The sequence below is a fragment of the Ylistrum balloti genome, unplaced genomic scaffold, assembly GCF_031769215.1.
Source record: "Ylistrum balloti isolate Yb309-2 unplaced genomic scaffold, AGI_CSIRO_Ybal_v1 Utg370010, whole genome shotgun sequence".
Classification (NCBI taxonomy): Eukaryota; Metazoa; Mollusca; class Bivalvia; order Pectinida; family Pectinidae; genus Ylistrum; species Ylistrum balloti.
This window is the reverse complement of record NW_026782083.1, coordinates 3,119,072-3,139,663: the sequence shown is the minus strand read 5'-3', so window position 1 is coordinate 3,139,663 and position 20,592 is coordinate 3,119,072. Positions and strand designations below refer to the sequence as shown.

Here is a 20,592-nt window from a genome sequence, read left to right as displayed (position 1 = left end):
AATAAGTTCGAATGATCAAAACAAATGCAGCGAAAGGCGAATATCTCTTTATCGGACATTAACACAAACCGTGAGTTGAGTTGTGTTTCAGATCTTTAACAAATATATGGCATCTTACTATTTCTTTCAGTATACTAGCCGTACCTTACATTCCAGACTGATGTGAATGACAACATTGATCTGTCTTATTGTGGATATGAGATTTTGTGTGGTTAAAAAATTAGTTAAGTAATTTATGGCTTACCTGTGCACCATTGAGGCTGAACTCCAGGTATATTTTACTCTATAATGGGAAGACACATCGGAGTTCTAGTTCACGGCTTGCGTCCAAAATCAGATGCAGTAGGCAACAATATAGATTAACACTTGCTAATTGGTCTAATTAGATACATTGTGATAATATGAGTCAGACGGTGTCTTGAAATAGCGAAGTTTACAGGCTACAACGGCATTCCCTGTGGAAAGGACCAAGAAAATAAAACACCATTAAATTTTGGTTAACTGGTTAATACTTTCAACAAATGAAGAAGATTTAATGCACTACAGCAAGTGATCAATCATGTAATCATTGTGATGTTGACATTTTCTGTGCTGGTGTATATGTTGTGACATTATAAATGTGGTTGGCATGATAAGCTAGGTACTTGGAGGAAGAAAGACATTTTAATTCATACCAATTTCACTTGAGTAAAATCATCTTTAGTTTAGTAGAAATTAAAAGTTAAGTGAAACAAATTCAGGAACGTAAAAATGCTTTTGACTTTTGATTAACATCAGTAATGGTACAGTTAAGAGCATCTATGCTCCATAACTTCTGGAAGATTTTCTCTCATATGGATAAAGTCGTGGGACAACTCATCCTAAACATGAACAAAATGTGATCTTGCACATGTTACTGTTATAGAGCTTCACTTTGGCACCAGAAGAGCTTCACTCTTAATACACTGTTCATTACTCCTCTACAGACAGAACAAATGTATTTTACAGGGTTATGTTATGGTACTTTGAAAATCTTAAACAAAAAAGTACAGTTTAAAACATGTAACTCTTTTAAGTATCATTTACCTTTACATTATTATACATGAAGAAGGAATATATCATTGTTACATGTGAGAAAATTAAACACAATGGCCTAAATTACTAGGTATCAAACACAAGACATCTGCAGTCACCTTTTTTATCTTCAATTTTATAGTTTTTGGTAGATTAGAATACAAAATGGCATTACAACTAACCACAAAAGAAGTTAAGGAAGAAGCGATGATTGAATCATAAATCAGCACGTATATATCTGTTACTTGACAATGTTAATTAATATTTAATTATTTACAAGCATGTCTTTTTATGTAATATTTGCAGATCCATAAGAGGACAATGGATGGTGATGAAGATTCAAAAATTCCTTCTCCTACAAAGGAAGAACTCAGGCAACGTAGGTTGGCATACTTTAGAACTAAGTCTGCCTCCAGAGAGGAAATATCAGTGGAAAGTCCAGAACAGGGCATTCCACCACCAACAGTTAACAAAACCAATGGGTTATCAAGAATCAACAATAGAAATACAGAAAATAATCAGATTAGGAATGGGGACACTTCAGAAAATAACATTTTACAAGACATTGATAGAAAAACTAAGAATTACCAAAGTTCACAGTTTGTAAATGTTACAAAAAATTTGTCACATTATCCCACAGAATCAGCAAGGACAAATGAAACCTCCTTATCATTGACACTTGATAGAGATGCTGGAGGCTGGGATGTCAAGAACTTTTCAGATAAAGAGTTTCCTAATGATGATTTTGATGAGTTAAAGGAAAAGCTAAAGCATCAGACAGTCACTTCAGGTAATGAGGAGTACAACGAGCTTGTTGAACGCCTCATACAATGTGCCAAACGAGATATAATTATCCGAGAAGAAAGTCAGAGGAGTGATAGAGGTGCAAGTGTTAAGGGTTTAGGAGTAGTAACTAAAACCAGGGAAAGCAAACAAAGGGATTCAGGGCTACCAGTTGATACTGACAACATCATTAGAAGTGATGGCTATGCACATTTCGATCAGCGAAATTTAGCAGGGAGAGCTGATGAAGTGGAACAGAAAAGTCATAATGAAAATGAAAAGGGAAGTAATTCTGCCAACAATGGAGAGGCACTGGCTGATAGATATAGCTCTGGTGAAAATCCTCATTTCATGAGAGATTCACAAGATTTTGATACGACTAACATGTTCCAAAAATCACTAGACTTTGACCATTTAGAAAGTATCGGCCTTCAAACCCATAGAGCAGATTCAGATTGTGCTGGGGAAACTCGAGAACAAAATACAGAACCCTTAGAGGAAAAGATTAGAAAGACATCTCCCAGAGTTCTAGATGAGATTTCATCCAATGATTTAAAAGGAGTACTTGGTGAAATGAAATATAAAGCATTCCTTGAGAAATCAATTAAGGAAATAGATGAACTTCATCAAGGTCAAAACTCTGATCGATCTATTGACAAACAACAAGAAAGAACAGCTCCAAAAAGGCAAAATAATGTAGGAAAGCAAATACAAAAGGATAAAAAATCATTTTCTGGTGAAAACAATGATTCTTCACAGAAATCTTCTCATCAGCTGTCAGCCGATTGGAGACAACAGACAGTTCCTGACAATGACACAGCAGACCAAGACCACTCGGCACTAGTGAATGGTAGTATTAGAGATACACTGACTGACCGTGATGGTGGTCAGGAATCTGCACGCCCCCTGCTTAATCGACCGAAATATGATCCAATTCGAAATGTATTTCAACAAAATGAGGAGGGAATAGACAGCAATAGCACAAAAACTTCTGGGTCTAGAAACTATGAACAAGTTAACATACCACGCAATGTAGTGTTTTCTGCCTCTCAGATATATCAACAAGCCTACAAGGGGGGACAGGTACCAGGTTATGAGGAAATTTCTCCATCTATGTTTCCATATCGCCCAGAAATGCCAATGAACCCTGCAATGATGCAAATGGCAGGAAATCCATATGGAAATATGTACAATTCAATGCATCACAGTCCATATTATAATCATATGCCTTTCCAGGGTCCACCAGCATCTCCTGTTCATGGCTCATTCATATACCCATACTATCCTATGCAGGGTTCCATCCCTAATTTACAAGGAGGACCAGCACGAATGTCCCATCCCTCAGAACAAGGTGGACCATCTGCTGATGTCTTTCTACAACAACTATCTGCAAGGAGTTACCATTCCTATGATGGATCAGAGCCTCGTGTGTACAATCAATACCCAACAAATTATCTCCCTTTTTCAAAGGTTCCTCACCCTCCTGATACAAATACAAACTCTAGTAAGAAGCCCCCTATTCCTAATAATACAGGTCTGAAGTCTCCTTCAATGCAGAGTATCAAAATGGAACAGCCACCTCACCCTATGTTTTACCCTTCGGAACAGTATCCCCCAACTCAACAGCAAGTGCTTCACCCTCACGCAGTTCCTCACCTCCATCCAACCCAGACTACAGGATCTCAGTCTACAGATATACCAGAATTGCATCAGAACTACATACAACAGCCACCCAAAGGAATTCCCTACCCGCCACCTCCTGAGAATGTGGACCTACAAGCCTACTTTCATTTTCTAGAATCTCAAGGATATCCAGTGCCATACCAGATGGTGTCATCTCAGAAGCAGACCGGCATGGAGCATGTGACACCACAAGGTAGAGTATATAAATATGAGTTAAATATAAGGTCAGGTATAGATTTCTACACATTTTAGTTACTAGTAAACATAAAATTAGGATATATATCACATGTATATTTAAACATGAAACAGTATAAATAGTGACACATTCCAATTGAAAAATTACTGTCTAAGTTTAATGGAAAGGTTCAAACTTTTTCAAAAGATAAAGAAAGACTTCAGAAAAGATTCAATCCAAATTAAGTACATGACAGTAAGTGAGTAAATTTGGTACACTCAAAGTGATTTTGATTCCATAAGGTTACCTGAGACAAAGTCTCAAGTGACCTATTGTGATCACCTTTGTCGAGCGTTGTCCGTTGTCCGTCATAAACAATTTACATTTTCAACTTCTTCTGAATAACTAGAAGGCCTAGGGTCATGGTATTAGGCCAGTAGCAAGCTGAGATAACGGCCTACAAATTTTATTCAAATGAATGACCTTGACCTATTTTCAAGGTCACAGGTGTCAAATGTTTCAAAATCTTTAAACAACATTATCTCAATAACCAAATAGTCCAGGATCATGATATTGGGCCAGTAGCATGCTGGTATGAAGAGCTATCATGTTTGATCAAATGTTATCAATTCCATTTAATTGAATTTGAAGTCTTCAAACTTAGAAACAATAAAACCTTTGTTAGTATGCTTATAGTTACTGTTATGTGATGATGATATGTATATAGAAATAATTGATGTATTATATGTCAATCTTTCTGATTTCTAGCTCCACAGGAGATAATGGTGCCACGTCCCCCTTCTCAGAGTAAAAAGACAACTGCTTCACCCCGCCTCAGCAGTCGGCATGAAAAATTACTTGACGGAAAAAAACCTGATAGTGCAAGACAGACACCAAATCGGGACAGCATGGATGACCGAACTTCCCAGTCATCTCAGCGACATGTCGACGGTATCAGACAGTACCATGAACAAAAGTAAGCACTTGGTTGTTTAGTGCGTTATTTTACTGGTGAATCAAGTATAATGTATTTCCTGTATAAATTCTTTCATGATATAAGAGCAGATTTTTTAAAGGAAAGTTACAGTACCATTTTGTTTGCTGAATTTTTTACAGGAAAAGCATTATTGATATATTCGTTAATGGTTCCACCATGATTAGTAATAGAGGAACCATTTTGTAAAGAACTTTAATTTTTTGTTGATGTGGATGAGAATTTTTGTTTAATTTGTATTCCTGATAAATGTTTTAGGATATGTACAGATCAATGTGTTCCAGTTGCCATACAGTGTTTGATTTCTTGTTTATTTCATTTGGAAAGGCAGATTTTACCACATCATTCTGAACGTAATACTCTCACTTAGTGAACAGCAGAGTATAGTGTTGTCACCTTGACTTAACTCTTTTGGGAAGATTTATTTTTGTCGATTTTGTGGGTACTCTCAATCCACAAATTCATATGTCCATGAACTGAATAGTATATGTAGCTTTAGTGAGCAGTATTATCCATAAAAATTTAACCCCTCAAAAATATTATTCTGCGGTATACACTTTATAAAAAATTAAAACCTTTCAAAAGTCATTATTATTTATGGTTTTGTAGGCGACAACAGAATGAGGATGAAGAAGTGTTAGAGAGACAGAGAACATTTGCAAAGGCATCTATTGACAGATATTTCAACTCTCTTGAGAATCTGTATCGGCGAGAAAAGGCCAGTCATGAAGATAAAGAGGAGGAGATAGAGGAAGAAAAAGAAGGAAGAGAAGCTGTCTATGAAGAAAGAGAAACCTTGGTAAATACAGAAGTAACCGTGGCAACAATGAAGGCAGGAGGTATTACTGACAGAATGGATCAACTTGGGTTAGACCTCTCCTTCCTTAGGGATGGTAAAGACAGTGATAATCAGAAAAATACAGCAGTACAGAAAGAAAACAAGGGAGAGGACCCTAAAGATAAACGTGTGATTGTGTGTCCAGAGTGCGGTGAGATCAATAAACCCTACATGACCTGGTGTGGAGATTGTGGAGATGTTCTGATAGGTGTAGAACCAATACTACCCACAAAGAAAAAATACAGAGAGAAAAAACAGGAAAGAAAAACAGAAAGAATTGGAGAAAATAAAATTGACAAAAATGTCACATTTAAGGAGAAAACAGACCATAGTGAAATTACAGGTACTAATTACGAGTCCCCCATACATGGAACTAGCTCTCCTAAAGGTAAAACTTCACCTAATAAATCAGAAAGCCGGGATAGTGGTCGACCATCTAGTGAAGACCTGGACTGTGGCCGGACTGAAAAGGACGTTATTGACATTTGTGAGTCAATAGATGATCCTGTAATGAAGAGTTTCATCAAGTCTTATTTTAACAGGAAGAGACAGGCTTTAGAAGAAACAAGAAAAAGTTTGGAAAGTGAGTTTCAGGAAGTTTCTGATTCTGCAAGAGTTGAAAAAGAGTTGGAGAACCATCAGCCTGAATCACAAGACACAGATAATTTCAATGATATATTTGATGACCAGGAATTGTTGAGGAAAGAGGATATTTGGCTCCATGAACATGTGTCAGCAGAGGTGGAAAGTAAACCATTAAGAGGCAAGAAAAGTGGGCCACTGGATATTGAGGTGTTCAGTGTAGCAGAGACAAGGCAAAGTAGGAACTCTAGTCGTGTGGAATGTGTAGTCCCTATGTTAAACCTTGTCAACAGTAGTGATGAAGAGGATGAGATAAGAGAAGATAACTCTAATCAAGAACCCCAGCGACCACCAGTAGTCAGCATGTCTTGTGAGAGTGATGATTGGCATCAGATGTTTGAGCAGCAAGTGAGACCCCCTCCCGCTTCACCCCCGGTCCCTCCATTGGTAGATCTGTCAGAGGACACTAACCAGCAGAGAGGGATATTGGAACAGATAGTTGAACAAGAAATTTCTAGAAAACCTCCAGCAAGTGGTGAACCAAATACAAGAAAAAGTACCTCCAAGAATAAAAAATCAAAAGTGAGGAGTTCCATTGAAGCTCCTGGTTATCAGAGACACTGGGAGAGATCCAGCATAGCATGGGGTTCCTACAACTCCAGGGAACTGTCCACTAAGTCGAGCATGAAGGGCCCTCAGAACAGCAAAGCTAGACCATCAAGTGGGAGTCGGCGATTGGTCAGTAAATCAGTCAGTGTTGACAGTATATCCCAGCCATTTGATGACACACCTTCCACTAGTGAGGCTTCAGGGCAGAGCAAAAAGTCACGCCCCTCAAGTGCAGACCTGTCAAAAAGGTAATGCAGAATATACATGTACTGTAGTGGTATATTTCTGAAAATTTTAGGACCTTGGCAATTTATTGACTTACGACTTACCTTTTCTTAAATCAGGCTTTTACAAAGGAGACAAATATACCCGCAAAAAATAAGAATTGAGACATGTATATTTAGTAAGTACAATTTGCTGCAATTTAAATTTTATTTTGGATTATCGAGTCAGTTGTTATAGTAATATCTAACTACTCTCCTCTAGTTACATATCTATTTGTACACAGAGATATTGATTGACCTCTATCAGAACAATTACTCTGTACATTTTTATCAACAAAATAAACAGTCTTGAGAATGAAAACTTTTTAAATCCAGGAAACAGAGACCCAGTAGTGCTCAGAATCCAAACAGGAAAACAACTGATTTCAACAGAAATTCTTCAGACCGGCCTCATTCCTCAGATGTCCGCCATGGCCGTCTCCAGCACCGCAGTTCCTCAGAGACTGCCTTGACTCCAGCTGACCGGGAACGGCCCCTGTCATCTGAGAGAAGAACCAGTCCTGCACGAAGAATTCGTCCAAAATCAAAGGAGAGATCTCTCTCGCATAGCCAATCTCCTGATATAGTAGAGAACAGTTTATTTGTTCCAAGACCACCCAATAGTGTCTCTGACACCAGTAGGGCAGAGCAAAATCAGCCACCCCACCTCTCAACTACCCAACATTCCTCATCCCCACTCCCACTACCACACTCCCAGATACCAGAACACTCAACAGTCCAACATCCCTCAACCCATCTCCAGCCCCGACAATCCCAGCCCCGACAATCCCAGCCCTCACAATCCCAGCCCCCACAATCCCAGCACTCACAATCCCAGCCCTCACAATCCCAGTCCCCGCCGCCCCAGATCCTGCCCTCACAACCCCAACCATCTCAGGCTCCAGTATCACAGAACCAGCCATCTAGGAACTGCACCACAACCCCATCTTCTCCTACTCCAGACAGCCCATCAAGTCTTCCATACGTTGTAGATCACAGGTTGCCTGCTGAGTTGGTGATGGACCCTCCACAGACCTCGCACACAAGTTGGTATCATTTCGTAGACTAAGAATAAAGTTAAATGTGTTCATGAGCAAAAATATTTCAAATCCAAACAAAGGTTCAATATCATTCACAATAAGTAATTCATATGTAAGTTTCTTATATCATTAACAGCATACCAACTGTCAGTTTGTGTTGTATTTTCTTCTACATGCAGAACATTTATTAGTATAGAACATCCTGTGAAATATCTTGAGAATAAAAATTATATTTTACATTTGTAATATTTTTTAATATCTCTAAAAATAGATCAATATTAGTAAATTGCTTTATGTCATTAATAAAATTTTGTATTGTTAAACTTTGTGATTACAGCTGGTACAAATTTGCTGTTTGGATATAAGTATATACTTTCATTTTTCAGGTGCAGAATCTGTTTTGAATGCTTATTCAAAATATCATGAAATGGTAAGATTGAACTTTTACTGGGATGAACATGAGAAAATTGAAACAGTAAGAAAGAGGAACTAAGTAAAATAATGAGATCTAGTGTTAGTGTAGTAATAAGTAAGATAAAGGTCTTTACATGTTAATGATCATCAAGACAATAATTTTCACTACATTTTAAAACACCATAGTTGTCATTAAAAAGTGTCTTTTTTGTTAACATTACATGTCACAATAGTGAATAATGATGAATAATGATATAATATTGTTCTTACAAATATGGAATTATCAGACTCCTCGGATACAGAAGGGAAAATTCTCAGCATGGCTGTGTCTACCAGATGAGATCTTACTACATATACTGTCTTACCTGACGATGGAAGACTTGGCACGATGTGCACGCACCTGTACAGACTTTCATCGTGTGGCCATGGATGACTCACTTTGTAAGTATACCTTACTTAGGTAGCACATAGGTAGTTCTGAATATTAAGCTGTCTGAGTTTTTTTGCAGATAACTTTCTTTACTAAGCCTTTTTTTCCGACTTTAACGTAATTGATTGGTGACTAGCTGTTTACATGGTTGGAAGGTTTGTTAGGTGACTTGGTGACTAGGTGTTTACCTGGTTGGAAGGTTTGTTAGGTGACTTGGTGGCTAGCTGTTTACATGGTTGGAAGGTTTGTTAGGTGACTTGGTGACTAGGTGTTTATCTGGTTGAATGGTTTGTTAGGTGACTTGGTGGCTAGCTGTTTACATGGTTGGAAGGTTTGTTAGGTGACTTGGTGGCTAGGTGTTTACATGGTTGATTGGCTAAATAGTTTGGTGGCTAGCTGTTTACATGGTTGAATGGTTTGTTAGGTGACTTGGTGGCTAGCTGTTTACATGGTTGGAAGGTTTGTTAGGTGACTTGGTGGCTAGCTGTTTACATGGTTGGAAGGTTTGTTAGGTGACTTGGTGACTAGCTGTTTACATGGTTGGAAGGTTTGTTAGGTGACTTGGTGACTAGGTGTTTATCTGGTTGAATGGTTTGTTAGGTGACTTGGTGACTAGGTGTTTACATGGTGTTTACATGGTTGAATGGTTTGTTAGGTGACTTGGTGGCTAGGTGTTTACATGGTTGATTGGCTAAATAGTTTGGTGGCTAGCTGTTTACATGGTTGAATGGTTTGTTAGGTGACTTGGTGGCTAGGTGTTTACATGGTTGAATGGTTTGTTAGGTGACTTGGTGGCTAGGTGTTTACTTGGTGACTAGGTGTTTATCTGGTTGAATGGTTTGTTAGGTGACTTGGTGGCTAGGTGTTTACCTGGTTGGAAGGTTTGTTAGGTGACTTGGTGGCTAGCTGTTTACATGGTTGGAAGGTTTGTTAGGTGACTTGGTGACTAGGTGTTTATCTGGTTGAATGGTTTGTTAGGTGACTTGGTGGCTAGGTGTTTACCTGGTTGGAAGGTTTGTTAGGTGACTTGGTGGCTAGCTGTTTACATGGTTGGAAGGTTTGTTAGGTGACTTGGTGACTAGGTGTTTACCTGGTTGGAAGGTTTGTTAGGTGACTTGATGGCTAGCTGTTTACATGGTTGAATGGTTTGTTAGGTGACTTGGTGACTAGGTGTTTACCTGGTTGGAAGGTTTGTTAGGTGACTTGGTGGCTAGGTGTTTACCTGGTTGGAAGGTTTGTTAGGTGACTTGATGGCTAGGTGTTTACATGGTTGAATGGGTTGTTAGGTGACTTGGTGACTGATTGGATGGTGCAATGGTACAATGGTCCAATTGTAATACCTTCACCTTTCATCAGCAGAAGGAAAAAGAATGGGTCTTTTCCCAACCACATGGATATTCCCATTTAATTTAAAGACAGATCAGTGAAATAAAATGCTGACTGGCAGCAATCTTTGATTATGACTGTTGATGTTTGATATCATTTGTTTATGTTGAAGCAGAAGCCTTTAATTACATTAACCGTTGACTACATGAACTGATTACATACAAACACAACCCTAAACATATTCTGCCTTACTTTGAAAGTCTGATGAAGAAGGATAATCTGTCTGTATTCCAAAATCGTCTGGAGTTAATTGTAAAATATCAGTTAGAGGATATATTCTTATTAGATGGACGAGGGTCTAGAATTCATCAGCCGCAGGATATATTCTTATTAGATGGACGAGGGTCTAGAATTCATCAGCTGCAGGATATATTCTTATTAGATGGACGAGGGTCTAGAATTCATCAGCCGCAGGATATATTCTTATTAGATGGACGAGGGTCTAGAATTCATCAGCCGCAGGATATATTCTTTATCAGAGGGAATCTCTGTCAATAGAATAAGATAACACTATTGATATATAGATGTGTGTATGCAGTACAGACAACAAATGCTAATCATCTTTTTTGCGAGTTATTTAACATATGTATATACGTGACAGGGAAGTATATCACAGTGAAGAAGAAGCACCACCTCACAGACGAGTCTCTCACTCAGATTGGTAAGAGACATCCTGCCAGTCTGGCCCTGATCCAGTGTCATGGCGACAACATCACAGCCCGGGGGCTGAGGGACCTGTTCCGGGAATGTGGTGATGGTCTCAAGGTCAGTATCTGTATTTTATGATGGACAGAGGATAGTGTGTATAGAATTCACTTTCTTACAAGTTCTTATTGCTTGCTTCTTCCTCAGACGGAATTTTGTTTTAAAAACTTTCATTTTTCTGTAGAACAGTTACACAGGCAAAAAACAAACAAAAAATTAAAACTTCGTCTTTCTTTTAGAAAGCAATAAATTGATGTTATCTGTATTTAACATGTATTTCTTCAGACTGCATATTTCATTTTTTAAATAAAATTATGACATTCTTGTCATTAGTACGGTAGTAGTGAAATTTTAAAGCTGATATGTTGAATTTATCTGTGTTCGATGATTTAGGCCTGTATGAACACAAACCATTTTAATGGGTGATACATATAAGGATGAAAAGTTAATGTTTGCTTGCTTATTTCTGTTATACAGGAGCTCAATTTGTGCGGTTGCAGTCGTGGAGCCCTGACTGGGGACTGTATCCTTCTCCATGCCTCTGCACGCTGTCATGGTCTCACACATATAGATGCTAGCTGGTGCAATGTTACAGATAGCGGTATTGGTGCTATATCAGGGTCATGTGATAGGTAGGTTTTTTATTTAATCTGACTAAAAGAGTCGTTGGATTCTGTGCACTGTGCATAAGACTTTTCATATTTTAAAATTCTCAGGATTCTTTGATGGGATTCAGCCCAAACTCACCTGAAATGATAATGAGATGGTCCTGACAAAATACTTGTGTTGCTATTTTTTCAATCAGTCCATATACCAATATGGCCACCATCTTGAAAAACTCATTTTAAACTTCTTCTCAAAATTAGTGGGTATATCAAAGAAAGGAAGCCTCATCAAAACGTATTCATGGTGGCCAAAACAGCCAATTTGTAATATGGTTAAACAACACCTATTTTAAACCTCCCAGTTTCCACTTGTGAGATGGATGATCAGTTCAAACTTGAATGAAGTGATCCTGATAAATGTTGTTATTTTTGGGTCTGATCTGAAATTCAGTATTGCTGCCATCTTGAAATTCTTGTAATTGATCTAAAATTTTGTGGAGATGTTAAAGAAGCTGATAAATAGTTATCTGTCAGCCTAGTCAGAACTTTGGCTTGGCATTCAGGGTGGCCATTTTGTTACATGGTTTAATCTGACATAAGAGATATACTGTATTTATCTGGTATTAGACCAAGGTCTGGTAATAAGCTTGATCATACAAATATACACTGGGATGGTCAGGTGGCAAAGTGATAACACACTGGCCTATCACCTAGGTAGCTGGGGATTGATTCCCAGATTTGAAAATGTATTGGGTCAGCTGCCTGACCACATTTGTCTTCTCTGAGTACTTTAGACTCCTCCCACAGTAAAACCGCTTCCTATTTTTAAATTGGCGCCTACAAGAGTGATCAGGAATCAAATTTGATGAAGTAATTTACTTGTTGAGAGCGTCACTTGTACAACTGTTTTCCTGGTAAATACTAGCTTCTCTTTGTTAGCTCAAGTTATGAGCATAAGACTACTATGCCAGAGAGCCAGAGACTCTGGGTTCGATTCTTGATGGAGGCATTGAATCTCATTACACAAAATCTACAAAAAAAAAACTGAATTTTCATGAAGGTCAAGAGGTTAATGTTTTTACAAAATGCTGAAAAAAATTATTTGAAAACAAAAAAGTAGCCTGGACATTTAAGAATTAGCTTACAGATATATATGTATATATATATATATATATATATATATATAGATAGATAGACAGAGTAAGACACATCTTCAAAACAGAACTATTAACAACAAATTGAACAATGATGTTAGACCAATCTGGTGTAATGCAGGTGAGGTAGGGAATTAAGACTTAGAGAAAATGATTGAAAATAAATATGACCTTCAGAGTTAAGTTCAACACCTGTTATTATAAAATAAGAATCATTTTATTTCCAGGCTTGAAAGTCTGTGTATAAATGGATGTCAAAACGTTAAAGATGAAGGACTGGAAACTGTTATAAAGAAACATGGGAAAAGGTAGGTAAAGAAACAGAGCAAAAAGTCAGATTCATAGAGACAAAAAGCTGTTCCTTTTTCTGATTAAACATTGTTAATATTGTGAATGAGAACCTTTATTGGACATGACAGATGCAATTTCAGCAGTTATACAATTACATAACAGTATGCTGTCATTATCAAAATGAAATGTTATCAACTGATTGGATTTTGTGTATGGAAAGCTTACCCTCAAAGATACAATGTGTTACAAGCTTACCCTCACAGATACAATGTGTTGGAAACTTACCCTCACAGATACAATGTATGATAAGCCTTAACTCACAGATACAATGTATGGGAAACTTACCCTCACAGATACAATGTATGGGAAACTTACCCTCACAGAAACAATGTATGGGAAACTTACCCTCACAGATACAATGTATGGGAAACTTACCCTCACAGATACAATGTATGATAAATCTTAACTCACAGACACAATGTACGGGAAACTTACCCTCACAGATACAGTGTATGGGAAACTTACCCTCACAGATACAATGCATGATAAGCCTTAACTCACAGATACAATGTATGGGAAACTTACCCTCACAGATACAATGTATGGGAAACTTACCCTCACAGATACAATGTAAGGTAAGTCTAACCTCACAGATACAATGTATGGGAAACTTACCCTCACAGATACAATGTATGGGAAACTTACCCTCACAGATACAATGTATGGGAAACTTACCCTCATAGATACAATGTATGGGAAACTTACCCTCACAGATACAATGTATGGGAAACTTACCCTCACAGATACAATGTATGATAAGCCTTAACTCACAGATACAATGTATGGGAAACTTACCCTCACAGATACAATGTATGGGAAACTTACCCTCATAGATACAATGTATGGGAAACTTACCCTCACAGATACAATGTATGGGAAACTTACCCTCACAGATACAATGTGTTGGAAACTTACCCTCACAGATACAATGTATGATAAGCCTTAACTCACAGATACAATGTATGGGAAACTTACCCTCACAGATACAATGTATGGGAAACTTACCCTCACAGAAACAATATGGGAAACAACAGATACAATGTATGGGAAACTTACCCTCACAGATACAATGTATGATAAATCTTAACTCACAGATACAATGTACGGGAAACTTACCCTCACAGATACAGTGTATGGGAAACTTACCCTCACAGATACAATGCATGATAAGCCTTAACTCACAGATACAATGTATGGGAAACTTACCCTCACAGATACAATGTATGGGAAACTTACCCTCACAGATACAATGTAAGGTAAGTCTAACCTCACAGATACAATGTATGGGAAACTTACCCTCACAGATACAATGTATGGGAAACTTACCCTCACAGATACAATGTATGGGAAACTTACCCTCATAGATACAATGTATGGGAAACTTACCCTCACAGATACAATGTATGGGAAACTTACCCTCACAGATACAATGTATGATAAGCCTTAACTCACAGATACAATGTATGGGAAACTTACCCTCACAGATACAATGTATGGGAAACTTACCCTCATAGATACAATGTATGGGAAACTTACCCTCACAGATACAATGTATGGGAAACTTACCCTCACAGATACAATGTAGGATAAGCCTTAACTCACAGATACAATGTATGGGAAACTTACCCTCACAGATACAATGTATGGGAAACTTACCCTCACAGATACAATGTATGATAAGCCTTAACTCACAGATACAATGTATGGGAAACTTACCCTCACAGATACAATGTATGGGAAACTTACCCTCACAGATACAATGTATGATAAGCCTTAACTCACAGATACAATGTATGGGAAACTTACCCTCACAGATACAATGTATGGGAAACTTACCCTCACAGATACAATGTATGATAAGCCTTAACTCACAGATACAATGTATGGGAAACTTACCCTCACAGATACAATGTATGGGAAACTTACCCTCACAGATACAATGTATGATAAGCCTTAATTCACAGATACAATGTACGGGAAACTTACCCTCACAGATACAATGTATGATAAGCCTTAACTCACAGATACAATGTATGGGAAACTTACCCTCACAGATACAATGTATGGGAAACTTACCCTCATAGATACAATGTATGATAAGCCTTAACTCACAGATACAATGTATGGGAAACTTACCCTCACAGATACAATGTATGGGAAACTTACCCTCACAGATACAATGTATGGGAAACTTACCCTCACAGATACAATGTATGATAAGCCTTAATTCACAGATACAATGTACGGGAAACTTACCCTCACAGATACAATGTATGATAAGCCTTAACTCACAGATACAATGTATGGGAAACTTACCCTCACAGATACAATGTATGGGAAACTTACCCTCATAGATACAATGTATGATAAGCCTTAACTCACAGATACAATGTATGGGAAACTTACCCTCACAGATACAATGTATGGGAAACTTACCCTCATAGATACAATGTATGATAAGCCTTAACTCACAGATACAATGTATGGGAAACTTACCCTCACAGATACAATGTATGGGAAACTTACCCTCATAGATACAATGTATGATAAGCCTTAACTCACAGATACAATGTATGGGAAACTTACCCTCATAGATACAATGTATGGGAAACTTACCCTCATAGATACAATGTATGATAAGCCTTAACTCACAGATACAATGTATGGGAAACTTACCCTCACAGATACAATGTATGGGAAACTTACCCTCACAGATACAATGTATGGGAAACTTACCCTCATAGATACAATGTATGGGAAACTTACCCTCATAGATACAATGTATGATAAGCCTTAACTCACAGATACAATGTATGGGAAACTTACCCTCACAGATACAATGTATGGGAAACTTACCCTCACAGATACAATGTATGGGAAACTTACCCTCACAGATACAATGTATGGGAAACTTACCCTCATAGATACAATGTATGGGAAACTTACCCTCATAGATACAATGTATGATAAGCCTTAACTCACAGATACAATGTATGGGAAACTTACCCTCACAGATACAATGTATGATAAGCCTTAACTCACAGATACAATGCATGGTAAGCCTTAACCCACAGTGATGAATGATTTTTTTGTTTTTGTTTCACAGCTTGCGACATTTGGAGATGTTTGGATGTTTTAATATTACACCGAAGAGTATACGTTTTCTTGCAACCCACTGTCTGAACTTGCTGAACTTAAACTTAGGACAATGTTATAAGGTGAGAACAAGGTTATGATATTGGCAGTACTAGCTCATAAAATACCTGATCTGTCAACATACACATTAGAATCTAGTAACATATTCTACAATTCTAGATACTTTGTAACCCATGTAAATACTAGGCGCAATATACTGCTCGACAAGAAAGAACTTCTCTTTAGCTCAATCAGTTGAGTGTTACAGAAGTACTCCAGAGGTCCCAGATTTGAATCCTAGCAGAGACATTGAAATGAATAATGACCTCTGTTACAATATGAATACAAATAAATCAAAGAATTAAGCCAGTAATTTTGTTGGCTTATTAAGCCAAAAGAGCTTATTTACTGATGTCTGTATATTTTACCTGAGATATAATTGTCTTAACTGGTATCTATATTTTATCTGAGATATAATTTTCATTACTGATGTCTGTATATTTTACCTGAGATATAATTGTCTTAACTGGTATCTATATTTTACCTGAGATATAATTGTCTTAACTGGTATCTATATTTGACCTGAGATATAATTGTCTTAACTGGTATCTATATTTTACCTGAGATATAATTGTCTTAACTGGTATCTATATTTTACCTGAGATATAATTTTCATTACTGGTGTTTTTATGTTTCAGTTGACAGACTCTTGTATATCTCAGTTATCTTCTAGTCTTGGACGAGTAGAGAACCTTGACCTTCGTGGCTGTAAACAGGTACAAATATAAACATCTTGAATCCAGTAATTAAATTGTGTATGCATATCGACTTTTAGACATTTTTAGCAATTGTACTTCATCTATTGTCGTCCACCCTGTGCCATCTGCTTTGCGCTGTCTGCTGTGCGTAAACTTTTGACATTTTAAACTTCTTCTCAAGTTCCACTGGTGGGATTGAGCTCCAACTTGTATGAAATGATCCTGAGATGGTCCTGACCAAGTGTTGTTATATTTTGGGTATGTCTGAAATCCAAGGTGGCTGCCATCTGAAAAACATACTTTAAAATTCTTCTCTTGTTCCACTGATGCCATTGAACTAAATATTGATAAGAATGTAAAGGAAAGGTAGCCAACAAAGTGTTGTTAGTTTTCGACCTTGTCAAAACTTCAATACGGCAGCCAGGGAGGCCATTTTTGTAATATGACTGCACAATCATGGTTTTCCTGTGCAACACCTATTTCAAACTTTTACAATTGTTACAATTGAATGCAATGCTTTTAGCCCACCATATGTTGGACTAATTAAATCACCTGTTTATCTCTCCCCAGTCCATCTTTGTCACTATCTCTAGAGAAGCCCCAGATGGACTATTCCCAAATTTCATTTGCAGGTTTACCTTGGTCCATAGTTATGCATGGTCCATATTAAGATCATTTTAAAATTATGTCTTTTCCTTGAGAAACACATAATGGATCGATCTCAAATTCCATACGTAGTTGCCCCTTGCTTCCATGTATTCTTATTTAAGAACTGATCTGAAAAAACAAAATGACTGACAGGAAACCATCTTGGATTTTATAGTTATAGATTGTTATTGCTATTTTGAAAGAGGAATTTTCAAATTTCATATAATTAACACAGAAGAAAGAAGAGAAACAATGCTACTTTTTAAGAACAGATGAAGATCAAATGAGGGTTGATGCCAAGATCCCCCTCAGATCTCTTGTAATCCAAGATATATATGTTCAACCATATTAATCAATGTTTATCAGAAAAGTATCATTGGTTGGAATAATTAGTAAATGTACTTGACATCAAACTGAAATAGAAATTAGTGGTGCTTTGACATAATTTAGATCTTCATTTATTTTAGATAAAGGACAACTGTATAAGGTATGTGGTGAAGAACTGTCCGCGGCTACAGACTATTTCCCTCGCCAACTGTCCCAACATCACTGATGTCTCCATGTTGGAAGTATCAACATACATCACAGATATAAGGTATGGCTGAGCTGTAGAATTATCTTCCCTTGTCAAAATTTTATTTCAGGGGATGATGGATGCATATGATGCTACCTATGTCAATCTGTCACTCTCCATTTTGAATCCATGTCCTATTATTAAGAACTTCTGATCAGGTTCTGGTATAAATTTACTCAATAATATCAGAACATCACATTCTACTGTAACATCTGATCAGATTCTGTTTGTATAGGTGACAGGGCATTCATAATATGTCTTATAGATATTTTCTAGCTTTTATTTTCCCTGCAACAACATAGGGGGAGAGGAAGGAGTTGTACTAGAATCAGCTGGTTTGTCCATCTATCCTTCTGTAGATGAACTCTGCCCAGCGCAGTTTGTAATGGATCTTTTCAAAATTATGTGGGAATTTCCAGTACAATATGGAGATGTGCCCTCAGAGGGACTTTCCATTTTCCCCCATTTCAGTGAGTTATCCCTGTTTTATGAAAAAAAATTAACACAGTTTTTTCCAGCTATGCATTTTGAGAAAAAAACATATTCCAAGTATCCAGTGGACTAGAAATTTGGTTCACACCATCCAGCACCATTTAACATAAACAAAGAATACAGATTTTTTTCCGTTGTTAACCGAACTTTTGGTGAATTTTCTTTTGTGTATGTTTTTCCGTCTTTGATTTTTGTGATAAGTTTTGCTGAGTATGTCGATGTAGTTCCTTAAAAAAGGATTAAGAATATATCATAGTTGCTATGTTTCTGGACTTAGCTTCTTTAAGACTATTTTCCAGCATTAGTTTATGCGTTTAGCTATAATCATTTTTACAAATGTCCAATGGACTTGAAATTTTGTTCACACACTCATTGAACAGTACCAATTAACATGTTACACAAGTTTCTTCCCGTATCTGACTAAGAATGAAATTTTCCCCAATTTTCAGTGTTCTTTTAACTTTTCCAGTGATATGTGTCTTTTATATAGTTAGTGATAGATTGAGAATAGTAATTTCTTGGGGTTTTTTATTCATAAACCATATATATATTTATGAATTTCTTGACTTGAAATATTTATGATGACACTATGTACTCACAGTACTTGATATGTATAGTCTTTGCAGGGGATATTAGTTTTCCTCAGGATGACAATTTAGTTAAACTATGGGTTTTTTAAACAGAAGACTTGATATACATGTAAACATTTCTGTGACATACATATATACAATGTTAAGACTTGCTTAATGTTTCATGATCTTCCACAACACTACCAGACACTAGATCTGCTTTCCTGATAAACTCATATAACTGAGATCTATAGCTTTTTCAGTATTATCAGTAGATTGCACTAGGAGACTTGCCTTTCATAGATTGTTGTCTGATATACAGTGTCTTGTTGCAGAACTATAGATGTATGTGGATGCAGGAATGTCACAGACAACAGTATCAGAGCCTTAGCTAACAACTGTCAAAATCTTCGTAATATTGACATCAGTTCCACAGGCTGTTCACACCGCAGGTAAAGGAGAAAAAACAAACTGTAGTGTGATATCACTGCAATTCTGAATACTATTGTGTACAAGTCGGTGGTAATTTCTGCTTATATAATGTTAGTACTTCTTTGTTCTGACACTCTCTTTAATTAGTCTCTCTTGTCTCTCTACAGTGTATCCATGTTGGCAAACTTCTGTAATCAACGACTCGAGACAGTCAAGTTAAACTTCCTGTCAGATATAACAGACCCTGTGATCATCAAACTGGCCAAACACTGTCGAAAGTAAGTCACATATAGCAAATAAGCATGAATAACAACATTTACATGGCTTTAAAATACTGCATTTATAAAATTGTAATAAGTGATGTTTGGCAAGCGACCCTGAGTTTCACCTATCACTTTGTAGTGGATATGTAATGATACTGTCCTGTCACATCTTACAATTATGAAATATAGATGCCGTAAATGTTAATACATAGGTCAGGTATGAGAATACCTTGGATAGGTTTCAGGATTCCAAGATTGAAGTGAAGGTCACCATTACTAATAATGGGAAGTCATAGAGTTGACACTATTTTGTTTAATGAAAGAGAAATCTAGATTGTATTGATAAATATTAGTAACAGTGTGAACCTAATTATCAAAGGATTCAGTGAAGAATAATTCAATTTGTAAATTAAGAAAGAAAATCTATGAGAAAATACTCTCTACATGGAGTGTTTTGTTTATTTAAGAATGTGTTTTTTTATAAATTAGAAATTTCTAAGTAGTATAAGAAATTTCACATTAAGAAGTAAATATTTCTCACCATTTTTCTCTTAAACTTTCAGGTTGAAATTGCTACACTTATATGGTTGCACCAGTATCAGAAACAGTGACAAGATCAGGGAAGTCAACGGGGTTGTTAAAGTAGAAATGTGATA

At 36.9% G+C, this 20,592-nt stretch overlaps 1 protein-coding gene across 1 annotated transcript; it reads left to right on the top strand.

Annotated features, from left to right (window-relative positions):
• The first annotated feature begins 2,683 nt into the window (after positions 1 to 2,683).
• LOC132548444 (uncharacterized protein DDB_G0284459-like) lies at positions 2,684 to 20,590 on the top strand. Its single transcript, XM_060212310.1, is given in 17 exon segments — positions 2,684 to 2,822; positions 2,825 to 3,712; positions 4,463 to 4,670; positions 5,298 to 6,965; positions 7,317 to 7,716; positions 7,879 to 8,026; positions 8,407 to 8,450; positions 8,722 to 8,875; positions 10,852 to 11,015; positions 11,433 to 11,587; positions 12,942 to 13,022; positions 16,172 to 16,283; positions 16,899 to 16,976; positions 18,074 to 18,201; positions 19,577 to 19,693; positions 19,841 to 19,951; positions 20,500 to 20,590. Coding segments are annotated over 17 exon segments (4,686 nt in total).
• Positions 20,591 to 20,592: the final 2 nt, after the last annotated feature.